Below are 25,272 nucleotides of genomic sequence, written 5' to 3' on the forward strand. Positions count from 1 at the left end.
GTTGGCGCTGCTTGACGGGCTTGGCATCGTGCCACCGCAGCCTCTGGGGTCACTAGCGCTTCTCGGCTGCGCAATGTGTCATTTGCGCGTGTTTTGAGCAACGTTCTTGGTGGTTTTCCGCGTGGGATTACTCTGCATGCTGTAATCATCTCATTATTAACTGTGACGCTGCATTTTTTTGCTCGAGCTAGTCTACCCGAACGTTATATAATCTCCTGACGAAACTCGCTTCGTCGGCACGAAGTGGACTGGGAGCGTAGAAATGGGCCAGACAGAGTGCGTCGACCATTTCTTGGAGAAAATAAGCAACCTAGAACGTCAGCTGTCCATCAAAGAGCACATAACTAGGCTAGAAGGACACATGTCGCTGGTCAAGGACTTGCAAGACAGTGCTACCCGCATCGAAACTGATGTGCGATGGGTACTGGGGCAGCTTGCTATTATGCTCAGTGACGTAAAAATAAGTGCTGGGCAAGAGGACGCAAAGGACGCTGTGTTGCTCGACCTGGCGTTGGTGGCCAAGGACGGTACCGGCGACCGCTGCTGCCCGTGCCAGTGCCATGCAAAGAAGGAACCGGTACCATCAAATAGTGGTGATGGCACCCAAGACTGGAAACCACCAGAGGGTTCAAATGTGAGAGCCATACACTGGTTAACTTGACTGGCTTTCTGGAAAACTTGAGTTTATTTGTGTGTTGTGTAATACGAATGCTGTCATACATTGTTTAACGGATAATGGTTGTAAATATACGCACCTAGGCCGACGGAAGATTGGCGGCATTTGCTACACCCGGCGACTGTGCTACCGCTACAATCATAACTGTTTAAGAAACTGTAGCAGAGAACCCCCCTTTCACAGCCCTACGGGAAATGCCAGATAGGGTACACTTTCACGGTGGAAAACTCTTTTCTACAATACGATGAACAACACACATCGTCGTTAAAATGCCACAGCACCGCTAATGTTGCAGCAGGAGGTCCAAGCATGTAAAGCCACACTGATTGCTAAGTTTGTTGAGTGTTCAGATGGTAAAGGAGAGTGCCAGAGTAAGCTTGGCTCTGATAAAATGCCTTGTGCTGAATTCATGTACAGACTAGTTGCATCAAAAGACTGGTATATGCCAGTGGATGGCTATTTTGTTAGAAAAACCCACGCAAGATTTATGCTTGAATAGAGCTTAGTTGGGCAATTTTATGCATTGCAAACATACATCAAGTTAAGTGTGAAGTTAAAGATTATAGTATGAAGACTCAGAGGAGCATATCGGCTGGTGCTCTTCCCATAACTCTATGACATTAGATTGTTATGTGATCATTTAGTGCTAAACTTAATGTACAGTTGCATGCAATATGAACTGCAACACCATTCCCATGGCCGAAGGGGCTCCAAGACTGCACAGCAGCTCTGACGAACGAAGCATTGGTGTAATAAATTAATACCAGTAATTACAACCATGTTTAGGTCTGCAATGTTTCATATGGCAGTGCAGCCGTGCAGTATTGGAGAGCCTTTGACCACAGGGCAGCTCATAATGTGTGCAACTGTACTTCAAGACTTGCAGCTAAGCATGAATGGTGCAACTACTTGAACATCCTACATACACCTTAATTATTAAGTCGTCTAATCATTTGTGCAAGCAGTTAGACATAGCCTCACCTCATGTTTATCTTATGCACTCACTGACTTTGCTCATGATGATTTTCTGGTTACTAGGCTTACAAAATTTCAGTCCTGCAGAGAGCTAATAGGAAGTGATTGCTATAACTGCCAACGTAAAATGCCACTTATGCAAACCACCAAATTAAATAAATGTGGGAAGAACACTTTTGAAATTAGGTGGTTACATAAGGCAAGGCCTTCTAAATCACTATCTCCACAATAATACAAAACTGTAGAGAAAGCATCCTTCATAAAAAAATTTTAAAAACATGCGCGTTACAGCTGGCACCATTATTTCACTTTAGCCTAACACCATTCTATGCTAATGAAGGTGTGTTACTGTGTTTCTATTAATGCGCAGGTCACAGTAGCAGATTTGGTGAAGGCGGCGGCACAGGAAGCCGTTGACTCTACTGATTATGTTTTCAATGAAGAGTATCAGATGTACTACAGTGTTTCAACAGGTTGCTACTATGACCCAGTAAGTCTTCTGACAGGACGTACTGCATAATAATGCTATACTTATAGATTGCTTATCAACACATATTTAAATGTGTTCATTTGTGCACAAAGCCTGTTGGTATAGTGTGTATAATGCGATATAGTTGGCATATAGTACAAAAATATGAGTGTAGTGCAGGACACTTGCCTTCTGTTTTACCCATACCTTCTAATACTTTGAAGTTAATTTGTTTTCTTTTTTTCTCCTCAGTCAACACAGCTTCTTTATGAGCCAACTTCAGGTACCTACTACCGCTACAATGCGGATGCAGGAAGCTACGAAGTACATTCTCAAGTACAGCCCAGCAAAGCACGCAAAGTTCGGAAGCCAAAACGCAAGGTTGGTTGCTTTTACTCCATATGTATCTTGCTTAGGTTTAGGGACCAGAGGCACTGTGCTCACCAGTAATGCATTTTCATCTTCTACTATCAGGTGCGTAGTTGCTGGCTACTGAATTTGGATTCTTCATTAAATGCTGTGTTTGGTAATGACCTACATTTTCCACTTTGGTAAAACAGCTTCTACTATGAATACTGTGCAGGCAAGCACTAGAAGACAAGGACTATACGTGAAGTACACGTAAAGCCGCATACAGAATTGCACTAGCAACTGAAGTTTAATGCATTTCACATGTTCACGTAGGTACGTTATCAGAAAGAAACATGAAAATTACTGTTTTACTGCTGCATTCAGGAAGCATGTTTCTTCATAAAAAGCAAATGTACTTACACTCATGGGATCTTTATTGATTATGGCTTTTGTTTCTGTAATTTCTTGTGTACATTTACGTTTGTGGGAGCTGATTATGTTTCACTTCGAGAAAAAAACATAATATATCCACAGTCATTGCAATATACTGATATGTGCCCATCTTTGTAATGTGTCACTTTTTGCTTTCGCTCTCTTAGCTGGTGTTTTGTACAGGGGCCTCCTTGTTCTATGTATTTTCGGCCTCATGACAATGGCACACCATACATCACTCCTTCCACACAAACAATGGACGAGCTCTGAATGGCTTCTGGCATCATTGCAGCATTTCACAGTTAGGATCAGTGAGAAAACAAACAGGGTCTAGGTCTTCTGGTGCTGAAAAAACGAACTTTACACTGACCTGACTGCCCACATGTTTTAATGCAATTATCATTCCTAGGAGACTTCACCTACCCAATCGTTTTCCTTTCACGTCAACTTAGATTACAGGATACGCACCCCTGGGTATGTGCCACATTAACATTTTTAGGATCCTTCACACACATCACAAGCGGCTGTAGCCTAAACAGATGTTTATAGTGCTACAAGTGCTACTGTGCTGTGTGGTGACAGTATATGGTGACAGTATTTGACTGTGATTGTATGTCTATGCTCCTTTCTTTCTTTATCTCTACTTTGCTATCACTTTACCTCCCCTCTCTCCCCAGCATAGGGTAGCAAACCGGATCTACCCATCTGGTTAACCTCCCTGCCTTTCCCCCTTTCTTCTGTCTCTCTCTTCACACACATACCAGTATCTGTGCTGGCATCTAACCGTTTTCTTTTCACATTAACTTGGGTCAATGGGTATGTGCCACTGGGAACAGGTCATCAATAGGTCATCTCTTTGGCCTTCAGCGACAAAATAAGAAAATCCCTTAAAATTTCTTGAGTTCTGGGAGGAATCAAACCTTTTTCGTACACAGTAGACTTTTGTTAATTAGACTCCAGTTAATTCGATCCCCACCAAAGGTCCTGGCTGGCACTTATGCATTAATTTTGTTGCTTCAAACATAAGATTGGCCTTCACTGGATAATTCGAGCTTGATGAGTCAGTATGCACGAGCGTGACCCTTATGGTGATCCTAATAGCAACCCCTTTAGTGGCATCATGTCTCGGCAGAGCTGAGGGGAGTGTGAATGCATTGAACTAGTCATTTAATGGAGACTTAATGTAGGAGATTTAACATCTGTTCGACATTATTTTTCTACTTTGGACACATAGAAAGCAGGCGTGCATTTGACTTAGAGGCACCCGCGGCAGTGGCTTAGCAGTTATGGTGTTACACTGCTAAGCATGAAGTCACGGGATCAAATCCTGGCCATGGCGGCCGCATTTTGATGGGAGCAAGATGCAAAAACGCTCATTTTTCGTGTGTTGGGGGCACACATAAAAGATCCCACATGGTGGTCAAAATCAATCCGGAGTCCTCCATTACGTGTGGTTTTGGCACGTAAAACCCCAGAATTCATTCATTCGTTTGATTTGTGGGTGTGTTATGATTGGACAAGTACTGCCAAATTAATGAGTGGTGTGTTTTGTCTTTTTTTCCACATCTTGTTTAATTTGACCCCCCAAATAATCCAATCAGTTTTGTCAGCCACATCAGTGTCGAATTTGACCGTATATTCAGAGACTTGCCACGTGCGGAATTCCACAGGGAAGTGCGCGAGAGGAGCCCGGCTGCAGTAAATGCCTCAACGATGATGTGTTTTGGAAGTAGCAATAAGGTGTGTTGCTACATTGCTTCAATGCTAATCGCATTAACATCAACAGTCATGCTGAGATAGTTTCTTCTGGGATATTTTTTTCAGTCTCTGTGAAACCTTGTGCACATACAGAATGACCACTAGCATCAGCTAGTTCCTCGATGCGCTTGTGTGGTTGCTGTCCGGGTTTCATACTGTTTTCAACACTTTACTTGTGACACAAGAGATGACAGACAAATGCAGAAGTAACATAGCCAAGGTGTAAGCTTGGAAAGGAGGTGAAAGAAGAAGGTTGCTTAAGATGCAGCGATAATCCGGTAGGGTCACTATGTCCACATGCAGACTTTACAATTTAAGTTGGTGTAAAATAATTATTATATAAAGTGAATGAAAGCACAAGACACAATACAGTAATTTGTGTATCCCTTAGTGCATATTTTGTGCCTTGTATTTTTCTGGACTGCAATATTTAAATCAGTAGGGACATGTGCAATCGCTGTTAGTATGAATGGCACACAGATATATGAGCACAAACAAATTATGAAAGAGCTAGCAGCAATTACTGCGTGGTTCTCTCATAACCTGCTAACATTAAATATTAACCTAACAAGATATATTACTTTCATTCCAGGAGAACAAGTCTTGGTTATAGTTTGCTGAACTTGCATATTACTAACAACCCCATAGAGTGTGCTTTCACATTTACTTGGGTGTTGTAATAAGAAATTACGCTGTAGAGAATAGGTTAAAAATGTATGCAATGCATGTTTGACACTTATTTAAGCGAGAAGTTACTTTTAACATAACATACTTCATTCCTTGTATATTTTTAAACTTCATCCACACTTAAGTTACTGTAGTGAAAAATGGGGCTTTATTAATTGCACTTTGAGAATTATAGTAAACCCTCATTAACTCGAACTCGGGTATCTCAAAATATTGGTCAAGTCGATATTTTCTTCCTGGCTTGGTGTGGGTTTCATGTATTTTTCACCTCTTGAAATGCTCTTGTGCCATACTCTGGATATCTAGAAATCTCGACTGCAAAAATGGCGGGAAAAGGTCATTACCCAAAAGTCTCCATACTGCAATATTGCCAAAAAGAGACAGGACCACAAGTTTGTAGCGAATTCCGCTTCTTTCTATGCCACTCTTATCATCTAATGATCGTGGCTGACTGCAATCTCATTGATAACACGGGCGGAGTGCTGCTCTGACCCCTGACAAAGCGTGGTGAGCATGAGAATGTACCTGTGACCACCGCAACATGCATGCTTACGTATGCGCAGAGGGTCATCAACTTACTTATTCACCATGCTCTGCATTTCTGTGTTTGTGTATTCGCACTCTACGCCAGCTGCATCGAATGTTTGGCATGTTCTTGGCATTTTATCAAGTAACAAGTTCAGGGCTGTGATTATGTAGCGATGGCTTTCCTAATGCCATTTATTATCACACTTCTTCAGTAGTCTTAGAAATGCTCCGTCAGCGTTATTAATGGGGCAAGGCAGCCGAAAATGGTGGATGAAAGAGTGACATATAATCGAGTGGAAGGCATGGCTACAAAATTGTGATCCTGTGGCAGTATTCTTGTTTAATTACATTTTTGTGATACAAGCACTTTTACGATATTTTGCATCGCTATATGCTTTGGACATGTAGGTGCCTATGTGCAACAGCGTTTGCTTGGCTCTATGCAAGGATCGCTGTTGCCTGTAGATGCCCGTGTTGGGTGTAGAGTCACACAATATCTCGCAAAAGTGATCTACCGAAAATACCTCTCATGATATGGTAAGCTTTTGCAAGAAATTTAGCGCTACTGGCGCCTATTTTGAAAGGGTCTGTGTGATCTACATTTGGCCAAGGGCTTATATTTTCATGAATTCGCTAATGTTGAAACTCCGCTTATCTCATAATTTTTCCCAGTTTTTACAATTTCAAGTTAACAGGGTTTTACTGTATAGATTTTTCTTCTGCTCGTTGTCCAAGCACTGAATTGTCTGCACGTGCTTGAATGTTATTGTTCATGCGTCAGCAAAATTATGCATCAGTTTTTTGGTAAATGGTATAGTCAACACCAACTTTCCATTACCCTTAAGTTTGTTTTCTTTACTAACACATAGTACAAGACACAGCCAGTAGCAACATTAATCTCCCCACCTGTAAAAACACATATGACAAAAGATTAATTAAATCCAATGACGCTAAAATTGGGAACTCCATTCCACTCGAAATAAAACTTGCATGTAGTAATTTAAAATTTTCGTGTAAATTTGATTTCTAAAGTCTTGTAGTAATTAAACTAGTAACATGAATACTACTAAGTCTGATATCTTCGTGTCCTATCTCTATCATGTTACTAAATGCTTTCAACAGAGATCATTTGTAATATTGAATGCATATGCACTTTGTAGTTTCTTTTGTATGTTGTTCATATTGTTATTGGGTATTGCAATTCAGTTAGTAAGTACACCTATTTTATGATTCCTGCTGCAATCAGTGTTCTTGTGATTATGAAGTCACAGAGGATAATTTTTATGATCGCTTATAAGTAACATATTTATTGCATTTCTGTTCATTCACCTGGCTTGATGACCATGTGTGTTCAAGTGAACTGATAATTAGCCATATAGGCTTACGGTCTAAATATTTATGTATTCTTTTTTGTTTTTGATAATAAACTCCCATTTTATTGATTGATAAAATGGCATCGGACACCAATGCCAGTTGTCACCTAATTTACACTTACCAACCTGACCTTGCTCATATTCTGACAGCATGATTAAACATATGTAAATTTGTGTGAGTGTAATCCTGCATTATTTATTGAAAGGTGTACTTATTTCATGCTTGCACGTTTCTGGTAGAGAATGTTTTGCCACTTCTCAAACACTATGCATGCAAAATGCTGTAAAGACTTAGTTAAGAAAAAAAAAGACATACTGAAATGTAGTATAGGCTGAACCAAAAGTAAACAAAACATGCTGCTTTCACGTGCACATTGTGCATGCCAATCCACTCCAGAAACATGGCTCCTGAATAGACCAAGTATGCATGACGATGCGCTTAGGGCTTATAATTGTGTGTGCATGGTTTTCTTTCTTCTTTTTTTCTTCTTCTTTCTTTTAATACTAATTGTACAGCATAGTGAGACGATGTTGCAGTTGTTGTGAGGGTGGACAGCATGAAATTGATGTGAATGAACACATAAAAGAACAATGCAAGGACTACTCAGCCAAAACAGGTAGGCATGCAGCACAATTAACATTATCAAAGGATTTGTTCCTTAATGTGATATCTGCTGAATATTATCCTGAGAATTGAACAATTTCATTTTTGCACTATCATATTTGATCATAAGGACAATAGAACCAAGCGTGCAAAAGAACAGCAAGCAAGTCGTTATGGTAGGCCACTGTAGAATACCTACTGCTTCCAACAGCGCAAGAAGCTCGAGCTGGAAGACGAGTCAGCTGAGGAGCAGTCTGTGGAAGAAGGGGAGGTGGAAGACAGCTGCACCGACGAGAGTGCCAGTGCAACCGACGAGAGTAGCAGCACAGATGAAGAAGATCCTGCCAGCCAGCAGCCTCCGTGCATTCGCCTTGTACTAAAGGAGCCACAAGACCTGGTGCAGCATAGGCTGTACTTGGTGACACTTCCAGGAGCCACTTTGGGGACCCACGCTGATCACGCAGTCTGTCTTCCCAGTGTGGACAGCGTAGATGAGGCATGAATACCTATTGTTTGAGATATTCTCAGGATTTCTTTGTTTTTGCCTGGCCACACTAGTTGTCTGCAGCAAGTACCATGATGCTGTTCATGACGGTGGGGGTACCAGTTTGGTGCATCATAATGGAAGAACCCCAGCCGATTTATTTCCTGTTTATAGATGAGGCCGCCGGTGGAAGGCTTCTCTTCTCATCAGTTGCATCAAAAAAGCAATAAAGCATAGCAGGGAACAAGGTTACTTTACCTTAGTTAACAATGGTACATGGTTCTTCAGTTATCAGTGTATTTGTGCTGTAAATCCTCTTTTTTTCCTTTCTTTCTTCTTCTTTTCAATTTTTGTTTTTTCAATAAAGAATCTTTAAAATATGCAGTGATTTTTGAAGAAACTAATGAACACAAATTCAAAAGCCATCACGTGTCAGCATTATATCTTTCTCAGTAGGTTTGTGTGATTTAAACCTGGCTAGCTTGTATGTACATCTTCAGAGCCAAAAGAAATATTTTAGCCTGAAAAGTATGCTAAAGTACAATATGCAAGGGCTAGGAAAGGATGTCTTGCTGTAGACATTTCATTTCACTTTGCCACTATTCTCTTGTAATGTGTGCAATATGCTCACCATGGTCACCTAATGCCCATTTTCCTCACACACTTGTTGCAAGGCATCTACAGCATATGGTACTAGCCTAAAACAGTCATTTTGTATTCCAGACTCATGCAGAGCTACGCTATTCTGAAGATGAAGGGAGTTACCTGCTCAAGGATCTACAGAGCCAGGCTGGAACTTCATTGAATGGCGTTCCATTAGAGCAGGTTTGTTTAGAGCAAGTTTGCTAGAGAGGACTGATAGTATGATTTGTTTTGCACAGTGTAGAAACAGTGCCAAACATGAAGCATTAAGAAAAATGTTGCAGTTTTGCCCGAAAGAAGCATCGATTGCAATGGCAAATTAGTAGACAGCTTTATGAAAAAAGCATAATGGTTTTATCAGCCGTACAAACTCGTTAACATTCACTTACTAATTAAATTAACAAGCATGGTGTCGCGCGCACACAAGCAAAGAGAAACACATCTCGCTCTGTGAGTGCGAACACTCGCTGTCAAAACGCTGGCGTGAGGAAGAGCGGCAGCAGCAGCAAGTGAAATGACATTCGTGGTGCTTCTCACTTCAACGTGAACTAAGCGGTGAGAACACAGCACACGGGAAGCTATGAGCCCTCGGCGAACCTAGACTACTCATCGCAGATCGCTTTCAAGATAGGGCTCGTGTGGCTACGCTCAGCCAGGTGATACACAGCCACCACTGGAGTAGAAAATGTTGCCTAAATGCATGTTTAGCTGAACACTGTAGTAGGGTTAAAAGAACTGCACTGAGACAATTTGGGCTGTATTTCCGTCGCTGTTGAACAGTATATCAACTTGTAAGTTGTGGAGCACTGTGAGAATGTGTTGTCACAAAGAAGCAGTTGATTTTGTAAGCGTAGGGTATTCTTGAGTTGAAGGATGCTTGCATAAGACAGACGTGTGTGAATTAGCTGATAGGTGAAGGGTGTGAGTACAAGTAGCTGTTCTTTATTTCATTAGCTACATTGCAGGTGCTGTATATTTTTCATTCAGCTGTATAAATGCCCAGTTTTAAATCAGTGTACTGTCTTTCATCTTTCCTTTATGCGGCATGTATGGTGCTGTTTCTAAATTATTGTCCTTTCGCAGTTTTAGTGTGCTGCCAATGCCACTTTAATGGTCTCGCAGAACTTGTTTTCAGAGCAATAGCTCTGTTAGGGTTGTACACAATGTGCAATTGGCAAGTAGGTGTGGGGAAAGGGGCAAAACACTAAGAGCAAAGCTTTTGACTCATGAGAGCGTGTGCAGGTCATAGTTGGTATAGTCCTTACAAGTAGACTGCTCTGCAAGCTAAATTTACTCGCCTTTTTCTTATTCGTATCTGCGACTTTAAGAACTTTGTTCAGTTGATGGCCCTTCTAATGCAGCCTAAAACTTTCTTTTGCCATCTGTGCCATGTGTTGCTACCTCTGGAATGGCGTAGTTTTGTAACTGATGCCAAATTCAAAGTTCAGCACTATTTTTTTTAACAAATTAAATATTTGCCTATCCCCCTAATTTATCGACACTTATTCTAATTAGCAGAGCAATTGTACTTAGGAGGAAAAGTCTCTGTATGCCTTAAAACCCAACACATTTATGTTTGTGGTTCCACATATTTACCTAGGGCTGGTCTCTCCAACGATAATCAGCATGAGGGACCTGTACTGAGGCTCTTCATAGTTACGTGGCTGTCATCATTCGCACCTTCATCATGGCTGCACATAAATTTCTATCATTGGTTGAAAATGGCAAGGAGAGGGGCTGACAAAGTGCGTAAAAAAAGCACCTATTCACATGACAGCATACCTGTCTGGATTCCTCTTTTATACTAGAAAGTGAAGCATTCAAAAGCTGGCTGGCCAAAAAAACTTTTCAGATGAGTGTTTTTCAGTGGTCCCGACAGCTTTCAGTAAGTTGTCTGCTTACAGATGAACTCACCCTGGGGTGTCATTTAACACATTGGCAATTACTTTATTAATTCAAAATACAATTAATAAGTTCCATGGAAAAGTACTGACGAATAAAATACACACAACGGGTAGTAAGGCAAAGCTGCTTCTCTTTGCTCACAGTTCCGAATTATTTCTTTAAAAATTATGTTCCCTTTCATTTGAGGCAACCTTTCTAATGGTGTCAGTACAGTGTCGTAAAGGAAAGCCATGTCATTGTAGTCACTGTGGCTGTCTTGGTTGTGGCAGGGCCAAGAGTCACTGGTGCAACACATGGACAGACTGAAGCTGGGCTCAGTCCAGTTGGAAGCACACATCCACAGAGGCCACAACACGTGCACTCGCTGCGAGCCAGGGCTCATGGACTCTCCCTCGGAACAGCAGGAGTCACAGAGGGCCCCATCGCCCAGTTCCGAAGCCAAACGCCGAGCACAGCTCAAGAAACTTAAGGCTAAATATGGTCTGAAGGTAATTCTCAGTCGCTAATACCTGTTGGTCGCTGTGATTAACTGATATGTGTGAATGGTATACCTGTTATTCACCGATACCTGTGGCACATTGTGCAGGAATTGCTTTCTTGCTCACTGCGTAGCTGCGCAGGTATTTATATTCGACTGAAGAGGCAATAAGCAAGGATAGAGTAACAAAAGCTTTGTCAGTAACAAATTATGTGCTTATAATCTCATAGTAATTATAATGGGTTATAATATAGAAAGAGAAAACAAAATGTTGAATACCTGCGTCCAGCCTTTTTATGTCACATGCAGTGTTTTTCTGACTGACTTTTCTTTGCCTTTGTAATACTTGCTGTGGCTACCATGGCTACAATGCTTCTCTGCAGTAGACTGCAGATTTGCTGGGCAAGCACTGCAAAGGTTAGGACAGATATCGTTAACTGGTTCCTTCTAGCTAAGTTCCCTACAGATGCAATTTCGTTGCTTGTATGTATGCAGTAGCTGAGAGCACAGCCAGCATGCTCAAGAGCCTTTGAAGCAGCATAAAGCCAGTGGTCCCAACAAACTTATGCTTAAGACCTTTTCAGTCTTCCTTAATGCACTCGCAACTACAGTTGTTCCTGCAGCAAAATTTGCCTTCTAATATATTTAGCAGCACTTGCTTATGCAGCACTTTTGTGCATTGAACACTTATTTATATCCTGTGCCGCAGGTCATGTTCTGGCTTGTTGGTTGCGTGTGATGCAGTAGAACTAGTGTACATGTTTTTACACTTTTAAACAGTGCACATTCACTGGTTGAATTATAAAATCGTTGCCTGCCTACCTTTTTTCTTTCTTTAAGCATGAGGAAATGAAGATTTTGCACCTACTGATTGGATATAGATTCAGAAAAGCTGTAGTTTCATGTGCAGTAGTCTAAACTGAAATATTCCGAGAAGTTATGCTTTCAGCAGTTAGCATAGTGTGCATATCTTTACATTTTTCTTGTGCATCTTAGCTGTTAGTTCATTTTGTTTTTGTTTTTTGACAGGAGAAGAAAAGCTAATACTGTAGTCTGAAAATACAAAGGCAGCGCTTTGCAATGGTTACTTTAATAACAACCATAGAGTATTGCACTGGTAAGCAAGCAAGAAAAGGATGACATCATCACAATACAATTCTTTTGTTTCAAAAGTATGCAAGTGTAAGGTCAGTGTTTGTTGCTTTTTGATGCTGATGCGCAGGGCATGGAGTATGTTGCGAGAAGTCCACCAAGAGGTTATCAGGATCGTGCTCAGGAACGCAGAGAAACTCGTGGAAGCAACTTTCCTCATGAGCGGGACTCAGAGCCAGCGAGTGTAGACAAGTGCGATCATTTCTTTTCACTCTTTGCTCCTCTTTATGCATGTGGGCCATTAACCTAGATGTCACACTGTTTCACTCATGCTCTTGGATTATAGTTCTTTTGGTTACTTGATGTCTAGAAGAGAGTTACACATCAACTACAATTGACTTCATGTGGCTGAACATCTGATAAGACAGAATTTTATGGATGAGAGCTTTCAATTAAAGGATGCCTAGAAGCTAGTTACACGAAGAGGAAACTGCAGTAGAGTGCCTTTGAGTTAAGCTCAATTCTCTGATAAGCTGAGCAGTTAACAATCATTACTGGGTGTATTTCTGCTAAGCTAAATCTCTGACAAGACAGATTTCCAGGTTCCCTTTGTCTTTGACTCAGAGGGAATCTACTGAGATGTCGCCTTGCCATTTACTTGGCCATTATTCTGGTGGAGCATGTGACAGTGTGCATTGGTTCCAAGGCTGCTTTGCAAAATATGCACATCGTGTGCATTTACTACCATTTAAGGTCTGACTTGTGCTGTTAACACATACCTTTGTGCAGACCATTGCAACAAGACAACATAGGCTTCAAGCTGCTGCACAAAATGGGCTGGAAAGAAGGTGCCGGCTTAGGAAAAAATCAGCAGGGAGCCACTGAGCCTGTGAGTAGTGTGTCCTAAGAAAACACTAAATCAGAGCATTAAGTTGAGCTATACCGATCAACTACATGCCTAAAATACCAAATGCACGGTTTTTGCTAAGAGCAGAGTCAACAGTTCAAAAGAATGAACAGAGCGTAAACACGTAGTCTGTGACGTCACTGGCGCTACTGCGAGCTTATGGAATATACAAGAAATGATGCAACTTCCTTCTGGCAAATATACCAAGGGGAACATATCTTGAAAGAGTAAACTGCTGTTGCTTCACAGACTTGTCCTTCATGCAAATGCTTTGTTTGTCAGCTGCGGCCTTTTTCTATTTAGTGTCACCTTAAATGTACAGTAAAATGGATTTCAGTTTTTGATGTTCATTGCTGAACATGTTGTATATTAAGTCAGTGCTGAAATGTACTACTCGACTTCGGAACTCTAATTTATTTTTAAAATGTGAAAAGGAAACAGATGGTAGCCTTGTTGGTACTTGCTTTGAAGCGCCTTGCGATGAGTGAATAACACACGTGTGATTAGTTGATACCCTCGCATTTTTCTAACTTTGCCAAAATTCATTGCATAGTTATGTGAGGCGCTCCCATTTCATATTTGTATCCATGAAGCTTTAAGAAATTGGAAGTTGTGGCACGAGACTTCTTAAGAAGAATGCTGATCAGTGGCAATATGTGAAATTCGCCCCGAGTGCATTTGAGTACTTTCTTTTGTAGTACACAATTTAAACTTAAGATGGTGCCAGAAATCTGCTCACCAGGAGGTGAATTGAAGACTTTGTAATGAGCCACAGCATAGTCTGACATGCGTGGGAGCCAGGACATTTACGCACTAGAACGAAATAATTATTGTGGGCTGGTATCTTGCTTGGATTTCGGAGATGACACTAACCTCAGACTCCAGATCCTCACGTGCACTTAAGAGAGACTTTCACATGCACTCATGAGAGACTTCATGAAGGAAGTCTTTGGCCAAATGATTTGCATGTCTCTTTGTCTAACTCAGTTTTAAGCAATGCTAGCTATGCCAGTATAGTGTCACTGGCTAAGCAGAAGGCATCATTTTGTGATGCTTGCATGTACTGCAATTAACATCACACAGACCCACTGTCACTTTGTAGTTTATTACTCATTATCATGAGCACAAGAAGTACAGCACAAAATTTTCAGCCATAGTTCTTCAAGAATTCTGCGCTTAAATTAGTGCAATATTTGTGAAACATGGCATGGCTGCTCTAGATACAAATTTCATAGAGCATACAAACTGTCAAGCTGTTTATTGACAGGGTACGCAAGGAATGAGAGGTCGAACTTCGTGCGGCAATCAGAACCCTGCGAGCAGTCAGAACCGGCCCCGTGCGTGAAGCGCTGGTGACGTACCTGACTGACCGGCATTTCTCGAGGGCAACATCACTCCGTTGTTCTCGCTGAAAGTCTGCCGCATCAGGAAATGTAGAAGTAACAGCAGCGAGACAGTCGTCAAAATTCTCAGCATCGGAGTCGGTAGCCTCAAGAGGAATCCGAGAGAGGCAGTCTGCGTCAGCGTGACGATGGCCACTCTTGTACGACAGCACAAGGTCGTATTCCTGGAGGCGCAGCGTCCAACGTGCGAGGCGACCAGAGGGATCACGCAAACCGACCAGCCAGCATAAAGAATGATGGTCGGTGATAATCTTGAATGGTCTACCGTAAAGATAACACCGAAACTTCTGTATGGTAAAAACAGCTGCCAGGCATTCCTGTTCCGTAACCGTATAATTGCGTTCAGATTTGCTCAGGAAACGGCTGGCATATGCGACATGTTCTGCGCCACTGTGGCGTTGTACAAGCACCGCTCCTATCCCAATTCCACTAGCATCAGTGTGAACTTCAGTCGGGCAAGATGGATCGAAGTGACGCAAGAGGGGTGCTGACGTTAGTGTAAACTTCAGTTGAGAGAATGATGCGTCACACTCTGGTGTCCAATTGAAGGATGCCTTTTGTCACAAAATAGTTGTCAGCGGGTAAACGATGTCGGCAAACCTGGGAACAAAACGACGAAAATAGGAACATAGGCCAATGAATGAGCGAAGTTCTCGTGCTGATTGTGGTGGCTTGAAGGAGCTCACCGCTTCAATCTTACGAGGATCGGGTCTGACGCCATCCTTGTCGACTAAGTGTCCCAGGACCAGTTTTGACGTTCACCAAAGCAACATTTTTTTGAGTTTAGAACCAGTCCAGCTTTCTCGATGCAGTCGAGAACAAGACTGAGGCGTTTATTATGTTCTTCAAACGTGCGGCCAAAGATTACAACATCATCAAGGTAACACATGCATATCTCCCACTTTAGACCACGTAGTACTGTGTCCATGAATCTTTCGAAGGTGGCAGGAGCATTGCAAAGGCCAAAAGGCATAACATTAAATTCAAATAGGCCATCTGGAGTCACGAAAGCGGTCTTTTCCTTGTTGGCAGGGTCCATAGGTATTTGCCAATACCCCGATCGCAAATCAAGTGTTGAGAAGTAAGAAGCAGCGTGTAAGCAATCAATGACGTCATCTATTCGCGGTAGTGGATAGACATCCTTCTTTGTCACTGCATTTAGATGTCTGTAATCCACGCATAATCTCCAGGAGCCATCTTTTTTTCGGACCAGGATTACTGGGGCTGCCCATGGACTAGACGACTCTTGAACGACACCTTTGTCCATCATCTCCTTGACTTGCTGTGCAATAACCTTTCGCTCGGAGGATGACACTCGGTAGGGCTTCTGGCGGATGGGGTGTGGAGCCGGTATCTATTCTGTGACGAGCGCAGGACGACGGTTAATGAAGGGGTGCATCTCCATGCGTGAAGTCGAATGCAGCCTCATGCCTGGCAAGGACATGTACCAGTGCTTGCCGTTCCGACGTACCGAGAGCCTTGCTGATCATGCCAAGCATTAGCTCTTCAAAATGGCCATTATCGCAACGAGAGCAAGCTGTAGAGACGTCCGTAGTTAGGGCCGTCATTGAGTTACATGCGGTTTCATCGAAGAGAGCGATTTTCATACCGCGAGGAAGGACAACCGGCGTGGCGGAACAGTTCAGCGCCCACAATGTGGCGACTCCTTTCGTCATGCACACGACAGAGCAGGGCACAAGTATATTTTTTTTAGCACAGTTTATGCAGAGAGGCCTAACTACAAGGTGAACACAATCAGCGTCAACAGTAGTTGCAGAAACACAAACGGCCGTCAGGCACCACGATGGTGCGATCACTTCATAAAGAACACTGAGCGTGTCTGTGTCCCTGTCTTCGTCACACGAGCTTTGTTCGGAATCTGCTGATATAAATAACTTGTTCAATGATATTTCGCCACAACCACAGTCCACGGAAGCGCCGCACTGTTCAAGAAAATCAATACCAAGAATAACATCGTGCGAACAACGAGCAAGAACAAGCAATTCCGACACAAAAACTTTCCCAGCCAACAAAACACTCACAGCACAAACACCAAGGGGATGAAGCCACTCGCCGCCCACTCCACGAAAGGTAATACCGTCGTTCCAAGAAAACATAACTTTGTGGCCTAGAGGGTTTTTGAAAGCGAGGCTCATCACAGACACAGTCGCCCCAGTATCAACTAACGCCATGGTCGGTATTCCGTCAATCGAGACATTCACTTTGTTTTTGAGCATCACAACAGGCAGAGGCATTTCTGGCAAAGACCGTCCGGCGACCTCACCTTCATTGGCCGCGGATGCTAGTTTCCTGGCGGCGGTGACGAAGAACGGCGCTGAGGGGACGGAGAGCGACGGGGACGGTTATTTGGTGGCGTCAAACTCCGCTCAGAAGTTGGCGAATCGCTGCGTCTGGTCTCGTGTGAGAAGTGGTCCATTGGAAGGGAATCGGTCGTCCGCAAGTCATATGAAGTACAGGTTCTGGGTGGCGAGAACATCGGTGGTGTCCTTCGTGATTGACAGCCTTGGCGACAATACCAAGCTATATGGCCTGTGGAACCGCAGTTTTAGCACACGGGAGGGTCGCGGTTCACAGCATCTTCCTCGAAACAGATGCTAGGCTGCTGTGGGCGGCGAGAAAGTTCGTTGTGTAGATAACGTGTCTCTGCGGCTGGATGTGTCACTTGCGCGTGCAGGCTGAGCTCTTCCCGAACTATTTGTCGGATCGTTGATGCAAGATCGAGGGGCTGGTTGCTGTCCACGCTTGCAACTGTAGTCACATTGGCTAGCCTGCCAAACTTCAGCGTGATGCGCCTCGTTTTCAGCTGCTCGAAAGTACGACAGTGCCGAATGATGTCAGTGACGGAAGCCAGGTTGTCTTTTGCGATGAGGAAATTATAAACGTCTTCGGCAATTCCTTTCAGGATGTGCCCGACTTTATCTTCCTCAGACATTCCAGAGTCCACCATCCTACACAGTTTTATTACCGCCTCAATGTAGGTCGTGCAGGTTTCGCCTGGCACTTGTGCATGTTGCAGTAACGTCTGTTCTGCTCTTTTCTTTTTCGTCGCGGATTCGCCGAATCGCTTTTTGATTTCGGAAACAAATCTTCCCCATGTTGTGAACGTTTTCTCGTGATTGTCAAACCACATCAACGCAGTATCCGTGAGAAAGAACACGACGTTCGAAAGCTGAGAAGCGCTGTTCCACTTGTTGGCGGCACTCACCCGGTGATAATGGATGAGCCATTCCTCGACGTCTTCGTCCGATCTTCCAGCGAAGGGACGCGCATCTCTCAGTTGTAGAACAGAAGTTGTCCGTGCAGCTGTTGGAATGGGCCGTTGTTCGTCTGCGTCGTCTGAGACATATTCAACTCCGGTAGATTCGGTGGGAGTCCAGCAATGCGACGGCTCCGTCGAAGAACTTCTGGTTCAGCCTCCGTCTTCGGGTGTCGATTACCCCGCACCTCCACCACAACTGTTACGAAGAGTTGCGAAGAAATGGTTTTATTTACAGGCGAGGGATGATGATCGTAGCGTGATAGTAGCGCAGCTCGGCCTCTCAAACTCCTCATCCTCTCTTCTTTTCTCTTGTCCGTGCCTTTCGTATCTGTTACAATATGCTCGAGATATGCCTGGCTAACTGGCGGTTCTTCTTTGTTACAATAGTGCAGAGTAGCAGACCAGAGCGCACTAGCTCAGGTCGACCTCTCTGTCTTTCCTATCAATAAATTCTATATTATTCTTTGTTACAAAACAAAGATATATATAAAATGACATCCCATTTAGCATTGTTTCTAGGCTTTACTTATGCTTAATTTGATGCAAGCGCTCATTTTGTTCCCAGTCACTATTCAACTTATGATGCCGTAATGAAGTCAGTAAAACTTGTTATGGGGTACCAATACCAGCGGGAGCGCTATGTCGAGTAACTAGTACTTGTATCTGACACCATGACTGAATGACTATAAAGGCACGTGAAGCACACATACTGACAAGCAAGCCATAATATTGTCCGCCATTTGACCTGGCCCTGAGGATGGGGTTTATCTGTAGAAAAATTATATTCCTCAAGCAGACTTAAACAAGAACAAGGTGAAAGCAGGAGCCGAGATTTTAACTGGACTTGCCTTAAAAAAAGGTCCACTTGTCGAAACGTTTTCACCTTGTTCTCATTTTGCTCATTGTCTTGAATTTCCATCTCCTGCCTTCCCCGTGTTTTCTCAAGCAGACTTAATAACATATCTTGTTTGCATCCTCCCCTTGGTCATCACAAGTCTGATTTGTGGAGTATGGGTATGAAACTTTCGACTTGTCATTCATTCATTCACTATGATAATACTATACCATATAATACTACAATACTATAATTTACTATGATAGTACTTGTTTCTACGAACCAGTTTAGGTTTCATTACCAAGGGGTGCGCATGCATCATGATACATCGACTTGCTCTGTCTCTATGATCCCTCAGCTGCTACAAGCATGTGCAGCCAGAAGAAATGCATAGCACACATCATTTCTTTTATAACCACATACCTAGCCTTACTGCAACACGACATCAACAAATTTTGCTTTTTGCCGTGATGTCACAATCACGTCAGTGATACAACGTCTGGCATTTTGAGCCATACTTTCGTATCAAATTTAATGTGTAAGCATTTCTCAACCTTTATAAAGTAAAATCTCGTTACTACGAACACCACATTAATGAACATTTCAGATTTACGAATTTTTTTTAAATCCCCACCAAAATGCCTATATTTTCAATGTAAAAAACTTTCAGTACTACAAATTTCAGATTACTTAATATTTCAGAATAATGTGCGCAATTTAATCCCGTAATCACCAAGATGCTTCGTTATTACGAAGTTCCGTTGAAGTTTCGGTACCGAATCCCTGAGGCTTACACCTATCATCATCATCCGCAGCAGCCATGCGCTGGGGAACCCGTTTCAGTGGGTACAGCCCCAGCAGAATTGGCATCGGCGTGGCATCACGGATGGTCATGTTCGGACAACTCTCCTACTACGTCGTAGGCCTAGCGTCACCACGTTGATAGCGATCGGCAGGAGCTGCGAAGTGATCGGTGCTGTGAGTGTGTTGTGGCGTTCGCTTTGCTGACAATGAGTTCTCCTGGCCCCCGCGTTAAAAAGAAGCAACGCCAGTTTTCGCTCAAAGAAAAAGTGGACATTTCGACGCAGCTGAATGCTGGAAGAAAGCAAGTCAACCTGTGCAGGGAGCGTGATATTCCCCCGTCAACAATGGCAACGATGCTCAAGGATCGGGAGAAGATCATGAAATTGCATCGAGAGTCACAGCGGGCTCCCTCAAGAAAACGCTTGCGGCTTGGCAACTACCAGAACGTCGACGACGCTGTCCTCTCATGTTAAGGATGCCAGACAAAACGATGTGCCCTTGTCAGGCCCGATTGCTCAAGAGAAGGCACTACAGTTCACACCCGCCTTGGACATCTCCGGTTTTGACGCAAGTGCCGGATGGCTTTACCGCATCGGCAAAGGAATGGCATTGCGTGGCAGGTTGCTTGTGGCAAAGAAAAGGCAGCAGATGCCGAGAGTGCAGTTGCCTGGCGGAAGAAGCTCTTTCAAGAGATCATCGAGTCTTTCTGTCCAGACAATGTTTTCAACGGCGATGAAACGGCATTCTTTTATGAGTTGTTGCCTGATAAAACAATGCACTTCAAAGGTGACAGGTGCAAGGGCGGAAATAAATCACGTCTCCCTGTATCGGTTCTATTCTGCTGCAATTCCACAGGAATGGAAAAACTCAAGCCGCTAGTTCTTGGCAAGTCTGCTAAGCTGCGCTGCTTGAAAAACATTGTCTCGTTGCCTTGTGACTACTGAGCCAACAAAAAAGTGTGGATGACGTGAGAATTGTTCACTCAGTGGCTGCTGCAGCTCGACGACACAATGATGAAGAAAGACAGAAAAATTCTCCTCATTGTTGACAATTGCTCGCCGCATATCGTGAATGTGCAATTGAGCAATGTGCAACTTGAATTTATGCCCCGGAATTGTACTTCTTTGCTCCAACCTTTGGACCAGGGCAGCATCAGATGTGTGAAGGCCGAATTTTGGAAGTATCTTATGCAGCGCCTTCTGATCAATATTCGACTGAAGCTGCCCACACAGGTAAACATCCGTCAAGCTGCAGAAGTGCTTACAGGGTCATGCTGGAACGTGAAGGCAAGCACGATTAGCAACTGCTGGCAAAAGGCAGGCCTTTTAAAGAACTCACCTACGCCACAAGACTGCGAGGACACAGAGGAGCTCAGCCCAGAACTGTGGAATGAGCTTACCGAGAAGCTCCCCGTCGATACCGCCGTGACCTTCGATGATTACATTGACAGCGACAGCACGGCAGCTACATCCTTGGAGCTCACCAACGAAGACATCGTGAATAAAGTGCGTGAGCGAGAAGATTGCAGTAGTGACGAAGACGATGCTAACACTGAATCAACACACGAAGAGGAAGAGACTGTTTCCAGCTCGGATGTTTGTTTTTCTAGAAAAGGCGCGATCATTCCTCGGGCACTGTAAAGATGTCCCCAATGACGTTCAGAGGAAGGTCGAGGATGTGGAGACATTCATCCTGCAGCACTTGCTGTCTACTCGCCAGAAGATTACAGACTTCTTCAAGCAATAAATTGTAGTTAAACTGTGGCCAGTGTTCTCGTTTATTATTTACGTATGAGCATGCGCATCTGCTGCAAAGGCATGTAATTTTTGTTGTTGTGTTACATTACTGACATGAAAATATTGGTTTTTCAGTACTACAATAATTCAAATTAACTAATTAAATTCGGCGGTCCCACAAAGTTCTTTGTAATTAGTTTGTAATGTACTTGCTTAGTCTTATTATCATTCTTTGAAGTGTGTGGTAGAGTTTGTACAACTTCAAAAATAGCTCTCACTGTCCTTTCAAGCTTGAGAAAATGGAGGATGTTGTTTAACAGTTGCACAACTTCTGGATTGCAGGTCAAGGTGACCTCCAGAAACACTCGCAAAGGTTTGGGCCACAGTGGTCCCAAAGTGGAAGACCAGCGGAGCCACATTCTCAACAAGACACGGGAGCGGTATCAGGCTATCGCTGAAAAGGAAGCCACCACTGGGTTGAATCCAAAACAAGAAAATACTTGACGCACCTTATCAGCATACTGCACATGTTGTTGCTGTGAGCCTTTTAATTTTATTATATAATTTTAGGATGGAATGGGGGGGGGGGGGCTCTTAAATAATGTACACCCGTGCAGTTTTTACCAATATAGTATGAACTTAAATTGGTTGAAAGTGACAGACCTCACATGTACATGGTGATTGTGTACATAGTGCATGTGATGAAAATAAATGCTGTGGTGGAAGGTGCACATGTGTGTGTTTCAGTTATGATAACGCCCGCAATCTTTTATCCATATTATAAAATAAGTAGGTGTGGAGGTGTCTTTCCCATCAATCACCATTCATGCAATACTTAACACAGAAGCGCATCTGTCCTCAGTGCTTCTGACTGCCAGTCTTGTGGTTTTTTGCATGCAAGTACCATACAAAACAGAACTGCTGCCATACATAAAAGAGCAAGAAGGCTCAATTGGTTTACTGTTAATTGGTTAAGCCTGTAAAATATATTGTTGCTTCCATGTCATGCTCGTATTAGGCTACTGATATTAGTCTGACACAATGCGCAGGGCATGTTATACTAGTATACTTGGATAAAAATAAAATGCTTGTCATGTGGAACCATTTTCTTAATTACATGAATTGAGGTCATATATCATTGTTACTTGAGCTACAGACAGTTCACTGTAGTAGATTTAAAATTATGAATGTTGGAGCAGTACCCTCAACTGTGATGCAGTTGTAGTGACTGCATAAGTTGCAACACAGCAATATGAAACATCTATTAGATTAATTACCCATCATACTGCAACAAGACTATAACAAACGGCACATACGCAGCAAACATTGTGCACATTTGTTCTGTATATGCATAGCTTAGCCTTAGACATGGGCCAACCAGCCCTCATGCTGGTCACAACTTGTCTAGAGTAAGCTTGCCGAGCTGTCAACATTTTAAAAGGCACACTTCAATGTGTAATTATCTGCACTGTTATTTAAGAGTTTTGGAACTACACAGCATCTGAGGGTTAAATTTCTACACCCTCATCAACTTGAAATAAATAATAGGTCTATTCGATTCACCTGCATCGCCTGAACCACTTAACGAGGTGCTACACCCTGCCATTAGTTTCTATGGCACAGCAATGGCACCCTCTGAACCACGCCATTAATTTCAAAAGGTGCAGGAAAAGTGCAGGGCTGGTTCACAGTTTTTCACTGCCCTCTCTACCGACGGTGCCAGCCTAGTGTAGACATACAGGTGTGAAGCAGCAGTGCAGCAGATGACGCAGCGTACAGGTTTAAGTGCCGTTAAAATCCCACTTACATGCATCTGTTGTGTCTGTGCAGTGCTGGGTCTGTTCTTTATGTGCATTTTTGCACATGTGTACACTAGAATGTTATGTGTATATTTGCCATGGCGCACTTAAGCTGTCCGTGCTGATCAAACCAACACTATTTCAGATGAAAAAAAAACATGTATTCGTCAACATCTAAGTGCTGGTGGTTTTCCTGTATATTTATCTCTAAAACCAAGCTAAGGAAAATATCCTGCACGTTCGACCACGGAAGCACAACAAGTTCAGCTCAAGATGTGCTATTACACTGGCTGTTGCTCTTAGAAATGTGCTGTCAGATTTTCTGCAGAGTAGGAACTGTTGCTGTCTGTTGTTTTTAATATTGTTATGCTAAAGCTACAGAAAAATGGAAGAAGAGGAGAACGAAGTGCGGTTGTCTTTGCAGCGGCTCGTTGTCGGCGCAGCCCCTTTTCATCAATTCATCTTTGAATAAACGCATCCCACCGCAACAATATAGAATTCCTTGGAAACAAACCATATCAGCGGTTCAGGACCCGTCACTGTACTTTACCCCACCTCTCAAACTTTCACGGACGGCACACATTAGGCGGACGAACATAAAGCCTGCACCAGATCTGCGCCTTGGCATCCGTTTTCCTGTTGCACTGTGCCTGCACCGCTGAACTCAAGCTCCACAATTTCTGAACTTCTCATGCCTCGCAGTGAACTGGTTCACAACAGTGCAGGCATATTGAACGCACCTAATGTTTGCACCCGATTGAATTCTGATTTAACAAACCCGGTGCCATTTTTTTTTTTCATATATATAAGCCTGTAGAATGCCTCTCTGGAAAACAGTACTGCACATCATCTCTCTCACTTTTACATTGCACTTTCAGTGCAGTGAGATTGTAGATTGCATGAGCACTTAGGCAGCCTCCGTGAGAATAATCCACATAGAAGTTGCAAGCAAAGTTCCATCGTTATGCCATTTGCTGGCCTGCAACCTTGCAACTTCATTGGCAGCCACATCAGGCATTTTCCACTCGCACTCATGGGGCACGTAAGAACCACTAGCGGGCCAGATGCAAAACCCATGAACTAACAGCAACAGCTGAATCAAGCTGCAACTATTATTTTGATATTAACTATATGGACACTCAAGGGGCACTCGCACCATCGCCATCGTGCTGTCCTGGTATCGACGGCGCATGCGTGGCCTGAGCATGCTGTATTAGAAGGCCTCCAGAGATACACAGCGCATTTGGCTGCAAAAGTGGCCACACTGTTGCACTCTGCTCACTTGGTTCTGCGAGAGCCAGGCCAGGATTCTGGCTTTCACTACAGCTGTGAGCTTCGTGCACACACATAGGAATTCCTGCCGAGGAGCTGTGTGCATACTACACCTGGTAAGTACGCTGGTCTGAGCAGGACAAATAGTAAACGTCTAGCTAAATCGATTTAATTCTTTCATTGGGCACCAACAAACATTGATGGTTTCCCATTGGCCCTATTTCGTGCGGTGCAATGCCTGCAATGTTGCTGCCAACAACCATCACACCAGTGTTGTGGCATGCCAGGACGCTGATCTGCTGCTGTATGTCTCGTGCTGCGTTGCGCCATGTTGCCTCCACGTATTGTTAGAATACCATGTGATGAGCTTGAGTGCAATGCTAAACCTTGCCACTGCTTTCAATGCTTCGCCTTTGGACAAAAATGCCATTTTTTTTCTGACCTTTGTAGCCTTTGTAACAGTAATGAGTCTGACATTATAATAAGCAATAAGTGAGGCAGGTCTTTGCAAGTAGTTCCTGTGCACTAGTGCCATCGCAGTGAAGTTCTTACGTATGCAAGCAGGTGTGTTATTGCACCTTGATCCATTTCAACTTAGGCAAATGAATAATGCATGATAAAGGCCATTCTGGATCATCATGATGCTTGTAACGTGCAACATGCACATGCTCCGTTTGTTTTTAGGCTATCTCATGAGGATTTGAATGCTCCCTTTTAGATCAGTGGAAGCAACTAGCCCAGGCCCCCCATTTCTGGGCTCTAAATAAGCTACCTTCATGTGC

The 25,272-nt window shown here is 43.3% G+C and overlaps 1 protein-coding gene across 2 annotated transcripts; it reads left to right on the forward strand.

Annotated features, from left to right (window-relative positions):
* Positions 1–2: 2 nt before the first annotated feature.
* LOC126541810 (angiogenic factor with G patch and FHA domains 1) lies at positions 3–22,148 on the forward strand. 2 transcript variants are annotated; one of them, XM_050188754.3, is made up of 9 exons: positions 3–634; positions 2,022–2,141; positions 2,373–2,501; positions 8,065–8,349; positions 9,061–9,162; positions 11,154–11,372; positions 12,585–12,706; positions 13,244–13,343; positions 21,762–22,148. In XM_050188754.3, exons 1-9 carry the CDS (start codon positions 263–265, stop codon positions 21,921–21,923), a joined length of 1,611 nt encoding a protein of 536 aa, XP_050044711.1. In that variant the 5' UTR covers positions 3–262; the 3' UTR covers positions 21,924–22,148. The 2 variants fall into 2 exon arrangements, with proteins under 2 accessions (XP_050044711.1, XP_050044712.1); XM_050188755.3 differs by lacking the exon at positions 8,065–8,349 and having other exon boundaries at positions 5–634.
* The last annotated feature ends 3,124 nt before the right edge of the window (positions 22,149–25,272 follow it).

Source organism: Dermacentor andersoni, chromosome 2 (assembly GCF_023375885.2).
Source record: "Dermacentor andersoni chromosome 2, qqDerAnde1_hic_scaffold, whole genome shotgun sequence".
Taxonomy (NCBI): domain Eukaryota; kingdom Metazoa; phylum Arthropoda; class Arachnida; order Ixodida; family Ixodidae; genus Dermacentor; species Dermacentor andersoni.